The 18,866-nt window shown below is 45.0% G+C and overlaps 1 protein-coding gene across 2 annotated transcripts in view; it reads left to right on the top strand.

Annotated features, from left to right (window-relative positions):
* SEL1L (SEL1L adaptor subunit of SYVN1 ubiquitin ligase) overlaps positions 1–18,866 on the top strand; it is a 324,711-nt gene that overhangs the window by 119,098 nt on the left and 186,747 nt on the right. For both annotated transcript variants that reach the window (XM_078660004.1, XM_078660003.1), the window contains exons 10-11: positions 6,199–6,353; positions 7,402–7,458. In XM_078660004.1, the coding sequence (XP_078516130.1) occupies positions 6,199–6,353; positions 7,402–7,458 (212 nt within the window). The remainder of the gene's footprint in view (positions 1–6,198; positions 6,354–7,401; positions 7,459–18,866) is intronic.

Genomic DNA, 18,866 nt, shown 5'->3' with positions numbered 1-18,866 from the left:
CTTACTTTGAAGACTGCTTTCTTGCTTTCCATCACCGCTGCTCGCAGGGTGAGTGAGCTTCAAGCCTTATCTTCCAGATCTCCCTTTCTTGTTGTCCATCCAGGCAAACTAGGCCTCCGTACTAGGCCCTCTTTCCTGCCCAAAGTGGTTTCCACATAGGCCAGACCATCACATTGCCCACCTTCTTCCCGCCCCTGCCCTGCACCCTTCCAAGGAGGAGGAGGAGGAGACTCCACCGTTTGAACTCAAAACATGAGCTGTTTTTCTACCTTGACCGCACCAAAGACTGGGTGGACGATCAACTCTTCTTGGGTTATGTGGGCGCCAAGAAAGGTCGGGCAGTGCACAAATGTCTCTTGATCGGTTGTCGTATGCATTAGGATCTGTTAATCTTTGGCTAAAAATGAACCTCCAGTTGGACCTTGCGCCCACTCTACTAAGGCAACGGCAGTTACTACTGCTTTGGGACGTGGAGTTCTGCTGGTTGACATCTGCAAGGCGGTCACGTGGACATCCATGCTAAGAATTACTGCCTGGGCAACCAAGTCCGAGAGACAGCTTTTTCGGCCGTTCTGTTCTCCAGGACTTTCTGGTGTGAACTTAGTTCGCAGAACAACCTCCGCGGTTGGTATTGCTGGGGTATCTATTCTAAGGTAAGGAATCTATAACTACGGTGTCTTTCAAATGAACAAGTTACTTACCTTCGGTAATGGTGTATCTGTAAGAGACATTAGTAGTTATAGGTTCCTTACCGCCCACCCATCCTCACCATTCTGCAAACTGACTTCTAAGGATAGGGACTTCTTTCCATGGCCCTAGTTGTGTGCACCAGTGGTCAGTGTCTTGCATGGCTCTGCGCTTCTGGCGTGTAAAGTCGTGTCAGAACCGACGTCACTGTGCCGGAAAGGCCGCATCTAAGTAGACACCATGACGTAATCCCGGCGACCACCACGATGCTGACACCAATGCGGAGTCTACCGACGCCACCTTCCGACGTCCAGGTGTACTGCTACAAAAAAGTTTCGCCTGACCCCTGGGGTTAATTCTAAGGTAAGGAATCTATAACTACTATTCTCTTACGATACATCGTTACCGAAGGTAAGTAACTTGTTTGGCACTGTCTTTAGTGCAATTATTGACAGACCATCAACTTTCTCTGTACTAAGGTTTGCAGGTGGTAAATCGTCAGCATGCGACTACGCCCCAGTAAACCAACTAGTGCTAAAACAAAAACAAGTCCTATCGTGGCTCCAGACTGGAAATGGCTCTCTGGAATCCTAAATGCACGGAGTAGACCATCAACTTGCAAGCCCAAGAAGGGGACATGTGACACAGGCCTGATCTCAGCTCTTTGGAAATCACCTCTCTGTAAAGTAAAATAGAGAGCTACAAAATTCTACTCTTTTGGAAGTAATTTGACATAGTCACCTTCCAGGAGACATGAGCAGTCACCCCGGCCTCCATCACAGGCTATGCATACCATCATCAGCAAGCAGAAAAAACCCAAAATATTCTGCCGCCCTGCAGGGAAGTTGCTACTTAAATCGCTCTGCCCTTATCAGAATAGATTGAGATGCTACCAGAACAGGATCCTGGCATTCTGATTAGCTCCATAACTAGCTCAGCATACAAGTGGGCCCTTATCATAATTAAGGTCTACGTCCAACCAGCACCTTGTTCAAAAAACAAAGTCCCCAAGAAAATCTGATCAATTATTCTAAACCTTATGAATTGATCACCAGAGCCCAAATTGATCATCACTGGTGACTTCAATAAGAAGCCTTATTGATATGGTAGACAATAATGATCTTCCACTGGAACATACAGACTAGAGTCTAATTTACGGTGAACACCTCAGGATAAGGGCTCTTAATGACTGACTACCTGACGACTGTCAATCCTTACATACTTTTTCCCAAGGAGTAAATTATACATTATACATTTGTATCCCTTACTCTCTTTCCCGCTATCCACTCTTTACAAATTGAGGAACGCTCAGAAAGCGACCATCTTTCACAAAGATTGTTCTTAGATTTGGGCAAAGAGGTCCCCGAGAGTTAACCTACCATGCTTGCACACAATATACAATAAACTATAAGAAATTGAGATGGTTGGAAACGCCTATAATGAAGATCGCTGATTCTGCCAAGGCCATAATAGAAGCGTGCAAAGGGTTAAGCTTAGACCAGATAACAACATGACACAAATTTACAACTGATCTATTCACAAGTATCAATAGTGGCACATAGGGGTCCCCCCACAACAAAAAATGGGGCTCTCTTTAGCAAATTATCAAAAACAAGACTACAATCCTGCTGCTTGGCCATGAAGAAATTAAAGCATTGAGGGTTGCTTGGAGGGGAAGCAATAACCCTGGAAATAGCCTAGAACTCCTAAGATCTGCAAAAAAAGAATATAGGAGGACTATCTGGGCCAACAATAAAAAATAAATAGACCCCCTTCTGGGCGAAGTTAAACCGCAGTAGCAAGTAACCAGCTCTAGAAACATCTGGGCAACTGTGAGTAATTTAAACTGACAATGGCAGGACCTCAGTAATATCCCCAGAGAGAGAGCTGGGTGGCCTTCCTCCAGAACTATTTCTCTGCCTCAAAAGACCAAACAACAATCGTGCTCTGAGAGCCACAGCCAATACTGCTGAGTTGGCGAGCATAGCCCCTTGTTCGTAGACTGCCAGCATCGAAAGGCTCATCCACCCCGGACGTGGCAGCTCACAAACCTGCAACATTATCTGAAGGCTGCTCTTCCACTATGGACTTGCAGCCCCTCCTGCTTCCTTACAGACAACCAATACCCAAAGGTAAATGTACCTCAGGCACAGCCTGGTGCATTGCCTTCAACTTAGTCAAAGACTGTCTTCTTGAACATGCAATCATAAGGGTAATCAAACCGGAAGGAGCAATGGTTCTCTCTGGCTAAACCGAATTACACAGGCCATTTATAAAACTGACCAGCAGTACTGGGCTGGAAAGCTGGCACCTCTATATTCCAATGCAGTTTCCACCGGAAGCATACCCAACTCGTGGCGGTCTTGGGCATCTCCCCAGTTTACTAAGAGAGGGACAAGACCGTACCAGAGAACTACCGCCCTATTACCCTATTAGACAATGAAGCAACATAATTTGTGACCCTTGTATTAAAGAATGTAACTGCCTGGGCAGAATCAAGATGATGATACCAACAACTCAAACAGACTTTAGAAGAGGCTCTGGGGAAATCTCAGATATTTTGGCCTGATCAATCTTATTTAAACAAATAAAAAAAGCAGGATCGTATGACACGTCTCTGCTTTGTCAACTTTGTCGGCCTTCGACTGTGTAAACTGCACAAAGCTTTGGAGGATGCTTATGTCTTGAAACATTCAGTTGTGTCTGCTTTGATCCCCACAGAAGTACCTGTATGGAGTAACTCTATGACTCTAAGTCAGAAATGGCACCCTTCCGTCAAAAAGGATATACACTCACCAGGGTCTAAAGCAGGGGTGTGTGTTAGCACCATATCATTTCAATCTTATTATGGCTGACCTCTGTCCAGCCCTCGGTGGAACTAACCTCCACGCAGATGCCCCCTTGGAAAAACAGGTCGTTTTTGATAGCTAGATGGCACCTATGTTTTTGGTCCAGGGCTCGGCCGCCATTTAGGTAAACCTACCAAACCCAGACATCTCTGAAAATTAGGTACCCGGGGAGTCCAGGGATGTATGGTTTGCGTGGATCCCCCCATGTGTTCTTACCCAGAATCCCCTGCAAACCTGAAATTTAGCTAAAAAGTCAGCATCTCCTCACATTTCTGTGGGGTAAGGTTATGAGATCACTGCGAGGGAACACATTTTCCACCACCCAACATCCCCCCCTCCGTCTACCACCCCCTAAATTGACAAATCCTGGGTTATTGACGCTTCTGCCCCCGGGGAAGAGGGGTTGAAAAACTGAATTTTCTTTTTTTTCTTTTTTTTTTAGGGTTGGGGGCATTGACCTGGCCATTCTGGACACCCCTGCCTCTAAATTGACATAAAAAGCTAATCCCAGTTCCTAGTAGACTTTCTGCCCCACGAGGGGTGTGGATCAGGGGTTATTGCCAAGAGGCCACTCCCCACCCACACCCCCTCCCCCCCCCCCCCCACCACCTCCACTCATGCTTGTTTAGTGGTAGATCCCTGCTTGGGGATCTCCCTCCTGCGGCAATCCGCAAGCAGGGATCCAATACGGAGAAGTACTATTGGAAAAGGGAGATTATCCCCTTTCCAAATATTCCTCTCCCTTGTGTTTCGGTGCTCGGGGGCTTTTATAGCCCCACGAACACCGAAGCTGAGAAACTGAAATGAGCTGATAGACTCATTTCAGTTTCAGTTTTAATGTAATGATGTCTGCACCCCATGCGCCCAATGTTCATTACACTCAAAATGTAAAAATTGCCTAGGGTGGTTGGGGAAGCCCTTCCCCACCTCCTGACATAACTGTTACGTCCTTGGCACAGGAGCGCCACAACCGAGCATGTTACCTTTATGTCTAAGGCACAGAAGGGGTTAAGAAGAACACATCATGGCGCTTGTGCACGCACACCCTGGACACAGTAAAAGAAAATCAATATCTAATTGTCCTGCTGGACAACAAGGGAACTTTTAACAGGTGGGAGCAATTGCAAATAAGAGCAGTTCCTTAATTACGGCCCTCAGTACGCTATATACAAATTTGAAGGGACAGATGCTTTATACACCATTAAAGTTAATGACGGCAAAGGTCCTGCCAACCCTCACCTGTGGCAGTGTGGCCTTCCATAATCGTGATGCAGCGCTACTGGATAAACTTCAATCAAAGATCTGTGGGCAATTGTTTAACTTAGCACAAAGCTCACCTCCCAGCCAGATATGTTTAGAGTTTGACCTTCTGAGGCAAACAGTCAGTAGGCAGGACACCATTGTTAAGTGCTGCTCTAAGCTAAAACAATCAGAAGCCAACACCCTAAATAACATCCTGTGCGCCACAATTTCCAACACGGGCAATGTCAACAGCTGTAAAATACCCAGCCTAATCTTTAGCAAACCTACAGCATACGACCTCTTTAAAAAAATCTATGTTTTTCCATAGTAAACGGCAAAGACAAGTTTGTGAAAAGATGTCACACCTCCGCAATGATTAACAGCTATTCCCAGCTGTATCGGGAAATTTACCTGGACTGCACATATATTCTACATCTAAAATAAAAGCTGTTACAGTGACGTCTGGGTTGTCCTCCTTCCAAAGAAAAGAAGAGGACATTTATATCATGCCCATGTGCTATCCTGGCCACCCTACAAAGCCTGCGTACATTTGCCTATGCCTGTATCAACTTCCACAGCCTCACTTTAAAGCTGTTTTTGCACCATCTGGGACACCGCCCTACCTTTAATTGCTATGTTTGCACATTTGCTTGATGTACCCCAATTCTCCCCCACCACCCCACCCTACTCCTCTCCCGTCATAAACTCCAGCATGTTCTAGCCGGTTGCACATAAGGGCATTTTGGAAGAAGTTTGCTTACTTCACACCAACTCATTATGTGGTCGGACTCTTGATAATGAACAAAAAACACTTCCACTCCCATTTTCTTTTCATAGTTGTCGTCTGTATCTAATGTAAATGTAAATGTACTTTCACCTCACAAACTATACAAGGAGGGAGGATTGTATGTAAATGGTCAACTTCCAGATTAACTTCTCTTTCATCTCTCAAATGAAGTATAGCACCAATGTGCTTGCTATGCATGGAATCCATCTTGGCACATGGTTTCAGGCTGGTTATTTTATGTATATATCTCCCATCGGCTATAAGCAAGTTATCCTTGAAGTCTGTACTCCTACTATTTTCTTATATTGGAGACATTCTTCATGCTTTGCGTCTCTCCATCTCAGTCTGCTGCTCTGAGGGCATCTGAAAGAAAGGTAAAATGTAATGTTCTAAAAGCATACAGGGGTTAAACTTTGGTGTACAGGCTTTTGACCTGTCCAGAGGCGAAAATGTGGAGGCTCAAAACAGGAACATTTTGGGAGTACTGTAGGGTTGATGGAATATTCTCTGGAGAGCACTGCTTGATAGGGCTAAAGGGGTGGCAAATTTTGTGACTGAAATCTCTGTTCAACTTACAGTTTACATGAACATGATTTTAGAGCTGACCCATACTTTGTATTTTCCTCGTGTTAGTGGCCAGTGACATCTCTCTGACAGGAGGAACGGTGGTGCAACGAATTCGGTTAGCGGATGAGGTGGAAAATCCTGGAGTAGCCAGTGGGATGCTAGAGGAAGACTTGATCCAGTATTACCAGTTTCTAGCCGAAAAAGGAGATGTACAAGCACAGGTATTGTATGAAACTTGACTGACTGCTTCTAATTGGCGTGCAAATAATAATCCTATTTACATCATTTGCAAAATATTTTGTATGCAGGCTCTCCTAATACTAAAATAGATTGAGCAGCTAAGTGGTAACTGTACTCTTCCTCCACTCCCAGACACTACTTGACAATTAGTTGGGCTTATGGGAGTTTTAGCAAACGTCTGTTCCAAAAACGCATTGCTTTGTCAATCAGTTAAGAAATCTTGTGTAATCTATCAAAATACTAAAATCAGCATTTTTGATTGATACATCTATCCATGTAAGGAATATATTTGTTTTTTTTTTTATTTGCAAACCGCTTCTTATTGGGGCTTTATAACTGCTATTTCAGTAGCAGAGGTTCCTTACAAAAGCAGAAGTAATGAAATTCTATACTGATTTCCTAAGAAAATTTCTTGGCTGAAGTTCCTCCTCCTTGACAAATAATTTTTGATGGAACTTAATGGTACATTTTGCATTTTGAGGTTGAGTTTGCAAGATATGCCAGTTTGAGTGTTTCTTCTATGCATTGTGACAAACATCTGCAGAAGGTACCCATTTCATTTCCTGAAAATAACAGCATCCCTGATTGCTTGCTTGGTAAAGAGAAAGTTGTTTTCCATTTGTTATATGTTTTTGAAGGTTTCTAATGAGTATGCGAACATTCAAGTTGTCTTCCCTCTATCTCAAACAACAATATATATATATTAAACCAGCATTTCCTCTGCTACACCAGTTAATCGGTATCACTTCTACAGCCAGGACTTCCCTGTTAACCACACCATGCTGAAATAAAGTCTGAAACAATATATTACTAGGCTAGTCCTAAAATGAAAATATCTACACTTTTTGTGTATTTGCACAAGTACAATTCTTATCAGAACCATCTGTTGGCAGCCCTCTAAACACTAGTTGTACAATATCTTGCATGACCGGTTTGTGCTGCTGTGCGTCATCCTATGTATTCATCGCTGATTTTGTCCGCTTTTTCTATTTTCGGAAATAGCTCATTGTTTTTTTTTACCTTGTTCAGGTTGGCCTTGGGCAGCTGCATCTTCATGGAGGACGAGGTGTTGAACAAAACCACCAGGTAAGACATTCCTGTTTCTTTGCACCATCTGTGGGGACTGATTGAGTTTAATGGCAAATGAGTACTGGAATTTAAAGTCTGAACTTCCAGCATGTTTATTGTAGTTTATAGAAACATTTCAGCTAATTCATTTGAGAATTTCATTTCTGCATCCGGCATGCCATATTTCAAACCTTCTGAAATGTAACTGAACACTGTGACCGAAAATAAGCGAAATAATAAAGACCAAATCCTGTTGACCTGTTTAAAACATGGTTTAAAGAAAGTTTTAATAAGGGCAATGCTGTTTTCAGTGCTTGGTAGTATGTGTGCAATATAAACTGTATCCATTCTTGTGATAATCAAACTATGATAAATTATAGCTACGCCTACTAAGGAGGCCGATAAATTTGGTTAGCAGCTTCCCAGTTCGCATCCCACCCCCTCTCCCATGGCTGAGGATAATTGGCCAGTGATCTGGACATGCCTCCTGACACTGCCCTAGTCTCTCCTAGTGTGACTATGGAGGAAGGGGGTTCCTTTGGCATGGTGGTGAGGAGGACGGCTGACGTCCTGGACCTTGGACTGCTCTCTTTGGCAGTCAAGACTAATGTCTTGATAGATATTCTTCAACCTGAGGTAGACCCCAGAGAACCTTCCCACCCCCTCTTCCCCCCCTCCCCCCCAACATCATTTAATGCAGCTCTCGCTGATGTGCTGCTCGGGGTTTGGGCAAAGCCCTGCATAGGACCATTGCCCGGTCCGCTCCTGGGGATTTATCTTAACCCCACCCGGCACTCCACCCTGGAGAACCTGATCATGCAGGCCTGGCAACTTCGCTACCACACCACCAGATTTGGAATCTAAGAGGCTGAACACCGCATGCCTCTTGGGATGGGATTTGTGCACAGTTTGGGACACTGTTGTACAAGTGTTGCGCAAGTGTTGTGGAGAAGTGTGGCTCACTGGTTAGAGGAGGCAGACCTGGAAGCAGAGGTCAGCCCGGGACCAGGGTTCAATTCCCGGCTCGGCGGGGTCTTGAGTCCTAAAAATGTCCATGGACTCGACAATTCTTGCTCCGGTGCCTACTCGATTCACGGGTTCACACTCTGTGACTCTGGGCAATAGCTTGCTTAATCTCCACAACGGCCCCTCGCGGCGGGATGCCTGGCTTTCACCTTGTGGATACCCTGCCGGGGTTATCTCACAGGGGAATACCAGGACGGGTTCCCTAAGCAAGCGCTTAGAAACCGCTTGGTGATTTGCGCTATATAAATTCCTGTACATTTACATTTACATTTACATTTACAGTCTCGTAGGAGGCCTGACACACCCTGTCCCACACTATTGCTGATGCAGGGACGCAGCAATGCTGTGAATTGGACACAAGATTTGCTAGGGAGAACATTTGCTTCATCTGTGGCACTTTGTTATTATGCTTGGATGAGGTCTACTGACTTTTAGAGGGATGTCTAGGCATTCCTTATGGATATGACCTCGATGGCTTTCGCATGTTTGTTGATGAGGCATGTTTGGCACTCAAGAGCTGCGGACATGGTTCTCACAAGCCTTTTGGGACACAAGACCAGTGATCTACCTTGTCAGCCACCCTCTGCAACCCCCTCAGCAGCATCCAAACCCCTTTAATATTTCTTCTCATAATCATGGGCAACCACTAAACAGCAGAGTACTGCACCACTTGTCACGATGGCCTCCGACAAAGGAGTTATCCAAATCTTTCACTGGAGTTGCGCCCTTCCATTTACAGGCACCCCATGCCCATGACACCATCTTCTGATCGAGTGTTTGAGGACCACCTCGAGCTGTTGCTGCAGGATGGACAGGCTATTTTGTCCAAATGAGCTACTGAAAGGGTGCCAATGTAGAATAAAAAGCCTTTTTAGGGGTTCACTGATCCGTAAACCATCAAAGAAGAGATTGGCACGGAAGCTGTAATATTAAAGAGAATACATTTATTAACCTCACATGAGGGAGACTGCATCAATACGGTACCCTCAGGCCACTGTATGAGGCAGTCCAAGGAGTACAGAAACCATGGGCCTTTTATGGCCAGTTTATTGCTGAGTTAGCATGAAGACTCAAAAAGAGGCAGTACAAGTGTTCACACAAATACATATAAGGATACATAAGAATCACTTAGTCAACAAAGTGGGAGGAGTTACACCCAGTGTGCTCAGGCATCCTTTGATCAACAAACAGAGGTGCAGACTTGCATTCACTTGGGCACCAGGACTCAAAGTCCTGATGCTGGGATATCTGAAGCAACTCTTGTTTCGAAGGGGATCACCTCAAGCAAAAGCCTCCTTGCTGCCCTTGTCGGTTTGTGACTCTCTCAGCTGGGCATCAAAAACTGGATCCATGCAAGGATTTTTCCATCCTGATTTGTGACCCCGTTTTTCACTGAAGACAGTAGCAGGGGTACACATTTCTTCCAGTCTTCCACCTTCACTGCTGTTATAGTTGCCAGCAACACCTGTGCTGGTTCCCTTCACCTTGGCTTCAAGCTGGACTGGCAGTGACTCCCAGGCTGGATCTGATGTTCGGGCCCCTCTGGCAATGGTTGTAGGGCAGCAGATATCTTTTGGTAGTCAGCACAAAAGATCTTTAGACAAGGCATACAAATAATTTATCAACAGCGAGGATACTCTATTTCAGAAAGCTTCTTTAGTCTTGGGGCGCCCCATACATTAGCAAGGCACCCAAGAACCACTTCATCTATCTGAGAGTAAAAAAAAAACCTGGACCTATTAGCGAGTATAAAATGAACTTTTTGGTGAACTGACAAGAGTAAAAGGTTGCACTATTTGAAGCAGCCAAGGAAGTCTGTTTATTTACTAAATTCTGAGGGGAAAAGAAAAACAACAAGGACATACTCTAAAGACTTACATTGGTGTATTTCTATATTCAAATAAGGGAACAGCAATCTAGACTGCTCATCCTTTCATAATTTCATCAGACAGGATGGGTAGTAACATGGCATTTTTTATTCATTTTATTAATTCTAACAATTTTAAAACGGTATTACTGAATAGCCAATTAAACGACTCATGGCCGTTGCTAGACAGCTCAAGAGAGAGAGAGATCGCACATAAATCAAGAAAAATGGCAATGTGTTACTTAATTTTAGTTACCCTTAATTTGCCCAGGAGCTAATCTCCCTAATCCCCTCCCCATTCAACAGTAGGTAACCTGAAACAGGTGACCTCCTGTCAACAATATTTACCCCCATTTTTGGCAGCTGGGCACAAACAAACTTGTAGGAGATAAATAGCACATTGAACTAACTAGAAAACATTAATAACCAACTACCAATTCCTTTTGCAATTGTACTAGTTTAACATGAGAGCGCATGAATGCAAACTGAATTTTATTGCCTCCTTATTGTAGCCCTTGCACAGTAATCTTTAAACTAAAAGCATTATTTCTATATGCATGGCAGAGTTATGCTCTACACAGGGCCCACATACGTTACTGCCTTTCCTTTGCTTCTTATGACTGCGCAAAACCTGCCTGGTCTTTTGCCAAAAATAATAAGCAAAGCTTCTCTTGCTCTTTGCGCTGTCATTTCTTCCTTCAGAATCTTTTCCAAGGTTGAAGTGCCAAAGCAAACCTATTAGAAAAACCCCTCCTATGTGAGCATTTTGCTTCCAACCGTGCAGGTCTGCTAAATACAGAACTCAACCTCTGCCCCTAAAACCTTCTGGCCCATGTCTGGGCAAGGCTATTTCCATGCGACAATCACATTTGAAAGTATCTCTCGAGAAGCATTACTGAGGGACGTCCATCTGATATTTAAAAGGTAGGATCTACCTTCTACTGTTTTTTTATAAATATTTGTGTTCAGTGTGTGGTGTACTTTCAAGCAGTTTAGAGGCCAGCTGCTTTTTCTGCACTTACTGCTGAAGCCTGAGATCAATATTTTGGCATATTAGGGACCCCCAGGGTCTCCCCTAGATATCCCAGGGGTGGGGGTGGGTGGGTCAGAAATGTATAAGGTACACCCTTATAAAATAAGTTTTTATACGCCTGGGTAAAGTGAAATTTCACATTTCACTCCCCACATTGTGGTAAAGTGCTGCTCAAATTCAACTTTGATGCTAGGAGCTTATACATTTTTCACAGTAAGATTATTAGACATTACAAAGATCATAAGAAATGCAAAAACTTTTTTAGTGCAATTATTGTTGATAATCTTTTTTTCATGTAGTCCTCTTTTATAGGTCTCGCCTATGCAGCGCACATGCGTAGCATAGGACAGAGACCTGATGCCATCGGCACAGCTTTGGGGGCAAAATCGTGCACGTGTTGCATTGCTTGCAACGGCAACGCGTGCATGTCTGGCGATTCCCTTGTGGGAGCGCGCAGCGCCATATGGTGCTGCACGCTCCCGCAAGGGAATAGAGTGAGGGCGATAGAGTGAGGGCGATAGAGTGAGGGCGATGGAGTGAGGGCGATGGAGTGAGGGCGATGGAGTGAGGGCGATGGAGTGAGGGCGATGGAGTGAGGGCGATGGAGTGAGGGCGATGGAGTGAGGGCGATGGAGTGAGGGCGATGGAGTGAGGGCGATGGAGTGAGGGCGATGGAGTGAGGGCGATGGAGGGAGGGCGATGGAGGGAGGGCGATGGAGGGAGGGCGATGGAGGGAGGGCGATGGAGGGAGGGCGATGGAGGGAGGGCGATGGAGGGAGGGCGATGGAGGGAGGGCGATAGAGGGAGGGCGATAGAGGGAGGGCGATAGAGGGAGGGCGATAGAGGGAGGGCGATAGAGGGAGGGCGATAGAGGGATAGAGGGAGGGCGATAGAGGGAGGGCGATAGAGGGATAGAGGGAGGGCGATAGAGGGATAGAGGGAGGGCGATAGAGGGATAGAGGGAGGGCGATAGAGGGAGGGCGATAGAGGGAGGGCGATAGAGTGAGGGCGATGGAGTGAGGGCGATAGAGTGAGGGCGATAGAGTGAGGGCGATGGAGTGAGGGCGATGGAGTGAGGGCGATGGAGTGAGGGCGATGGAGTGAGGGCGATGGAGTGAGGGCGATGGAGTGAGGGCGATGGAGGGAGGGCGATGGAGGGAGGGCGATGGAGGGAGGGCGATGGAGGGAGGGCGATGGAGGGAGGGCGATGGAGGGAGGGCGATGGAGGGAGGGCGATGGAGGGAGGGCGATGGAGGGAGGGCGATGGAGGGAGGGCGATGGAGGGAGGGCGATGGAGGGAGGGCGATAGAGGGAGGGCGATAGAGGGAGGGCGATAGAGGGAGGGCGATAGAGGGATAGAGGGAGGGCGATAGAGGGAGGGCGATAGAGGGATAGAGGGAGGGCGATAGAGGGATAGAGGGAGGGCGATAGAGGGAGGGCGATAGAGGGAGGGCGATAGAGGGAGGGCGATAGAGGGAGGGCGATAGAGGGAGGGCGATAGAGGGAGGGCGATAGAGGGAGGGCGATAGAGGGAGGGCGATAGAGGGAGGGCGATAGAGGGAGGGCGATAGATAGAGAAGATAGAGGGAGGGCGATAGATAGAGAAGATAGAGGGAGGGCGATAGATAGAGAAGATAGAGTGAGGGCGATAGATATAGAAGATAGAGTGAGGGCGATAGATATAGAAGATAGAGTGAGGGCGATAGATATAGAAGATAGAGTGAGGGCGATAGATATAGAAGATAGAGTGAGGGCGATGGATAGATAGAGTGAGGGCGATGGATAGATAGAGTGAGGGCGATGGATAGATAGAGTGAGGGAGATAGATAGATGTGTGTGATATTGTGTGTGTGGTTGTGTGTGTGTATGGTTGGGTGTGTATGGTTGGGTGTGTATTTGGGTGTGTATTTGGGTGTGTATAATTGTGTGTGTAGTTGTGTGTGTCTGGCTGTGTGTGGTAATAACTTTAGCAAATGTGACACCTATAGCATTTTAATGCAATACGTGTTGTATTTATGTGACTTACAAGTATTGATGTTACAAATAACAATGGCTTTGATTTTGTTTTAATAATGCATACTTAAATTAAAGTGATTGTAATGTATAATGGCAATAACTTAAACTTTTGTAAATAACTTTTGTGAAGATTATGTTCAGTGTATTTTATTGTGACGAAAATCCAAGAACAGAAGTGAAATATTAACATCTTTTTGTTACATTTGTAATAAAGCTTGAAACATTGAGAGAACATATTTGAACCAGTTGTTGTTGAATGTTTGCACAGATTGATGCTGTGGTGGTGCTGAGTGATGTTGTGATGGCGAACGAGTAATGCTGTGGCATTCAGTGATGCTGTGGTAGCGCATAGTGATGTTGTGGTGCCCCTGAGTGATGCTGTGGTGCTGCTGAGTGATGCTGTATGCTATGCTATGTTTTATTTTGATATCCTATGGTTTTGTTTTGTTATGCTATGCTATGTTTTGCTATCCTATGCTTTGATTTGTTATACTCTGCTATGTTATGCTGTGCTATGCTTTATGCTATGCTTTGTTATGCGATGCTATGTTTTGTTATGATATGCTATGTTTTGTTGTTTTATTATGCTATGCTTTGTTTTACTATGCTATGTTTTGTTCTGCTATGTTTTGTTGTTTTGTTAAAATATGCTATGTTTTGTTGTGTTTTGCTATGTTTTGTTATGCTATGTTGTATTTTGTTATGCTATGTGTTGTGTTTTGTTATGCTATGTTTTGTTTTGTTATGTTTTGTTATGTTATGCTTTGTTATGCTATGCTATGTTTTGTTATGCTATGCTATGTTTTGTTATGCTATGTTTTGTTTTGCTATCCTATGCTTTGTTTTGTTATGGTATGCTATGTTTAGTTTTGCTATCCTATGCTATGTTTTGTTGTGTTTTATGCTTTGTTGTGTTTTGTTATGCTATGCTATGCTATGCTATGTTTTGTTGTGTTTTGCTATGCTATGCTTTGTTATGCTATGCTAGGCTTTATGCTATGCTATGTTTTGTGTTATGCTATGTTTTGTGTTATGCTTTGTTTTGCTATGTTTTGTTATGCTATGCTTTGTTTTGTTATGCTATGCTATGTTGTGTTTTGTTATGCTATGTTTTGCTATGCTATGTTTTGTTGTGTTTTGTTATGCTATGATGTTTTGTTGTGTTTTGCTATGTTTTGTTATGCTATGTTTTGTTATGCTTTGTTATGCTATGCTTTATGTTATGCTATGTTTTGTTATCTTATGCTATGTTTTGTTCTGCTATATTTTGTTGTGTTTTGTTATGCTATGTTTTGTTATACTACGCTATGTTTTGTTTTGCTATGCTTTATGTTATGCTATGCTTTGTTTTGCTATGCTATGTTTTGTTTTGTTATGCCATGTTTTGTTTTGCTATCCTATGTTTTGTTGTGTTTGCTATGCTATGTTTTGTTATGTTATGCTTTGTTATGCTATGCTATGTTTTGTTATGCTATGCTATGTTTTGTTATGCTATGTTTTGTTTTGCTATCCTATGCTTTGTTTTGTTATGGTATGCTATGTTTAGTTTTGCTATCCTATGCTATGTTTTGTTGTGTTTTATGCTTTGTTGTGTTTTGTTATGCTATGCTATGCTATGTTTTGTTGTGTTTTGCTATGCTATGCTTTGTTATGCTATGCTAGGCTTTATGCTATGCTATGTTTTGTGTTATGCTATGTTTTGTGTTATGCTTTGTTTTGTTATGCTATGCTTTGTTTTGTTATGCTATGCTATGTTGTGTTTTGTTATGCTATGTTTTGCTATGCTATGTTTTGTTGTGTTTTGTTATGCTATGCTGTTTTGTTGTGTTTTGCTATGCTATGTTTTGTTATGCTTTGTTATGCTATGCTTTATGTTATGCTATGTTTTGTTATCTTATGCTATGTTTTGTTCTGCTATATTTTGTTGTGTTTTGTTATGCTATGTTTTGTTATACTACGCTATGTTTTGTTTTGCTATGCTTTATGTTATGCTATGCTTTGTTTTGCTATGCTATGTTTTGTTTTGTTATGCCATGTTTTGTTTTGCTATCCTATGTTTTGTTGTGTTTGCTATGCTATGTTTTGTTTTGTTTTGCTATGTTTTGATTTGCTATCCTATGCTTTTTTTGTTATGCTATGCTGTGTTTTGTTATGCTATGTTTTGTTATGCTATGTTTTGTTATGCTATGTTTTGTTATGCTATGTTTTGTTATGCTATGTTTTGTTATGCTATGCTGGTGAGGGTGTGTGAGGGTGTGTGAGGGTGAGTGAGGATGTGAGAGGGTTGTGAGGGTGTGAGGGTGAGGGGGTGTGAGGGTGAGGGGGTGTGAGGGTGATGGGGTGTGGGTGGGCGTGAAAGGGTGAGGGTGTGTGAGCTGAGGGAGTGAGGGTGAGTGAGGGTGTGAGAGGGTGTGAGGGTGTGAGGGTTAGGGGGTGTGAGGGTGTGTGAGGGTGAGGGTGTGTAAGGGTGTGTGAGGGTGAGGGTGTGTGAGGGCGAGGCGGTGTGAGGGTGTGTAAGGGTGTGTGAGGGGGTGTGAGGGGGTGTGAGGGTGAGGGTGTGTAGAGGTGTGAGGGGGTGTGAAGGTGTGGAGGTTTGAGGGGGTGAGGGTGTGTGAGCGTGGGGGTGACGGGGTGAGGGTGATGGTGTGGGAGGGTGTGTGGGAGGGTGTGTGAGGGTGTGTGAGGGTGAGGGTGTGTGAGGGTGAGGGTGTGTGAGGGTGAGGGTGGGTGAGGGTGGGTGAGAGGGTGTGTGGGGGTGTGTGAGGGTGAGAGGGTGTGTGGGGGTGTGTGAGGGTGAGAGGGTGTGTGAGGGTGAGGGGGTGTGTGAGGGTGAGGGGGTGTGTGAGGGTGAGGAGGGTGAGGGTGTGTGTGAGGGGGTGTGTGAGGGTGAGGGTGTGTGTGAGGGTGAGGGTGAGGGTGTGGGTGAGGGTGTGTGTGAGGGTTAGAGGGTGTGTGAGGGTATGTGAGGGTGTGTGTGAGGGTGAGGGTGTGGAGGGTGAGGGTGTGTGTGTGTGAGGGTGAGGGGGTGTGTGAGGGTGAGGGGGTGTGAGGGTGAGTGGGTGTGTGAGGGTGAGCAATGATGTATGGTCTGAAAGGTGCTTGTGAATTTCTGAAAGGTAAACACAAGGAAACAGAAACCTTGCACAAATACTTATACATTGCACCTATCGCTATACTCTAACTATACACTCGTTTGTGGAGGACGAGAATGGTTTATACTTGACTTATGTAGAACTGAAAATTAAGGAGCACTGTAAACATCCTACTGATCCATGCTCTTAGCAGTATACATACAAGCTGGAAACCGAATACCTTGTACACAGAATTCATTAAACAGGCCTCAAAAACTGATAATGGATATTTTAGAAACAGGTCTCCATGAATGTGGGGAAACAAAAGGGGCAAAAATATGTGCCTGCAATTGAGACACTGTAATTTAAAATAAGTAGGGTGTATGAATATTGAGGTGGAACAGTGTGAAAAAAGGGTACAGAGTGCAGCAAAACAGTGGGTGGAGTTTGTATGGAAAAAAAAGACACCTGGGGCACGGTGGGGATGCTGAGGAAGGGTCCAGTCGTGAAGATGTGACTGAGGGATGGTTGTGCTGCATATGGAGTGAAAACAGGTGCGGTGTGTAGAGCGAACGATGGGGAGCAGTGCACGGGCACCGGTTGAAGCCGAGCAGAGGAAAGGCAGCACTGGGAGGGGGGCTGGGCAACCATGCCAGCATTCCAATTTATGAGCAGATGGTCCTGTGTATGACCTGCGGAGCGCGTGAAGTGGCTGCTGGCAAACGGAATCAAAGCAGCCGCGGTCGCTTTGATGTTCTTGTCTTGTCTTGCTTTGTGGGAGGGGTAGGGGGAGTGAATTCCTGTGCACACGCCTGGCTCACATGAACTGTATGCCATCCGCAGTGGGAGACTTTTGAAAGCAGCTTACTAGAATCTCGCCGAAAACAATGCTTACGCATTGCTTCAGCGAGACCTAAAAAATCATGCTTAGCATAGTGTGTTGCCCGACTGGTAATTTGCTGCTTCTTTCATTGCACCAGATAAATAATACAAGTAAAATTCCACCTTCATCATGGCAGGACTATTGGCTTTGCCAATGGTTGTTAGTTGCATAAGATAAAGAAGCAACAACTATGGCTTTGGTGTATTGAATATTAAAAATGCTTCAATTCAGAAATTATGAGACTTTTGAAGACATACAACGAGTCTCTTTGAAGTTGTATGATAGTCAGTGAAGGTTGATTCTGTTGCATAGTTGCAGATTTATTTTTTCATCCTGAGGGTGAGGGCAATAAGGGAGAGCCCGATAGGGACCCGTCTGAGCACCTGCTTTTTAGAACTTCGGGTCATGAGCACCGGCAGCACCCGGCCACTTAAAGTCCTGCCTCTGTTTCTATTTCCCTCTTTCTCCCTCTGCTTATGCTCTTGCTGACCCTACTGAAATCAACTCTGGGTAGAAGACGAGAGAGAGTGCGAGGTTATATGTAACAGATACCACCCATCTCCTCCACCACTCGCATCTCCTGGAGGGTGTTTTGTCACTTAAGATCAGGGGATCGTGAAGAGCTTTCAGCCATGGTTGTGTGGCCAATTGAATGTTTCTAACACGTGGCAGTGTTGTATTTTGACAACTCCCATATGAGCAGCCGTCTTTGGTGTTGGACTGGTTCCTCCGTTCCTTTTGCTTATTAGGCCTCTGAGATGCCGCCTGTATGCTGTCCGGGTACCCTATTTTGTCTGTTCTTTTCAAGTTTCGACCAGCCAAGCAGGTCAGCCAACGTGCGTGAGGTGACAGGAGATAGTTCAGTGGGTTGAGCTGACACGGCAACAAGAACTCAACGTTCGTATTGTTTTGGGGGTTATAAAACGAGTGTAAGAGACAAGTATTCCGCGCTATGTTATTAAGTCGCTGTTATTGTTCTAATATGGTCTGTGTGGAAAGGAGAAATGTGCCATGGGGCCTTGTACAGAGTGGGAAGGATAGGTAGTCCTCAAACCTGGCAACTTGAACGAAAGTCTCAGTGTGAGAAGGGGCGGGGCCTTGTAGGGGGGCAGGCCCTTGTGCCGAGAAGTACCTCAGAGGCACTTTTGCCCCCATTCTGACACCAATGCTTGCAGAGGCAGGTGCCTATGACCTGGGATGTTTTCGCACCCTTTAATGGACCCCTCGAAAAACGAGCTGGAATTCCACTATTTACAGTGGCTTGCAGCTCTTTTTCCATGCCAGGGGGTGATATCGACTTCTCGCCGGGTAACGTATGATGAGAGCTGATATCACTCTAGGGTGGCGCGACCGATGCCACTGTACCGGGTGCCGACTTCAGAGGGGGCGCCTGACAATATGGTTTTAAATGCACCTGCTGCTGCGTTCTTTGCCACCAGCAATTTTCAGCCAACAATAAACATGTCAGAATAACTGGAGATTAACTGCATGAAAACTGCATGGTATGGGCTGCAGCATTATGCTTTTTCC

The sequence above is a fragment of the Lissotriton helveticus genome, chromosome 9 (genome assembly GCF_964261635.1).
Source record: "Lissotriton helveticus chromosome 9, aLisHel1.1, whole genome shotgun sequence".
In the NCBI taxonomy this organism is placed as follows: domain Eukaryota; kingdom Metazoa; phylum Chordata; class Amphibia; order Caudata; family Salamandridae; genus Lissotriton; species Lissotriton helveticus.
The sequence above is the reverse complement of the archived record's forward strand: the minus strand, read 5'-3'. Positions and strand labels throughout refer to the sequence as shown.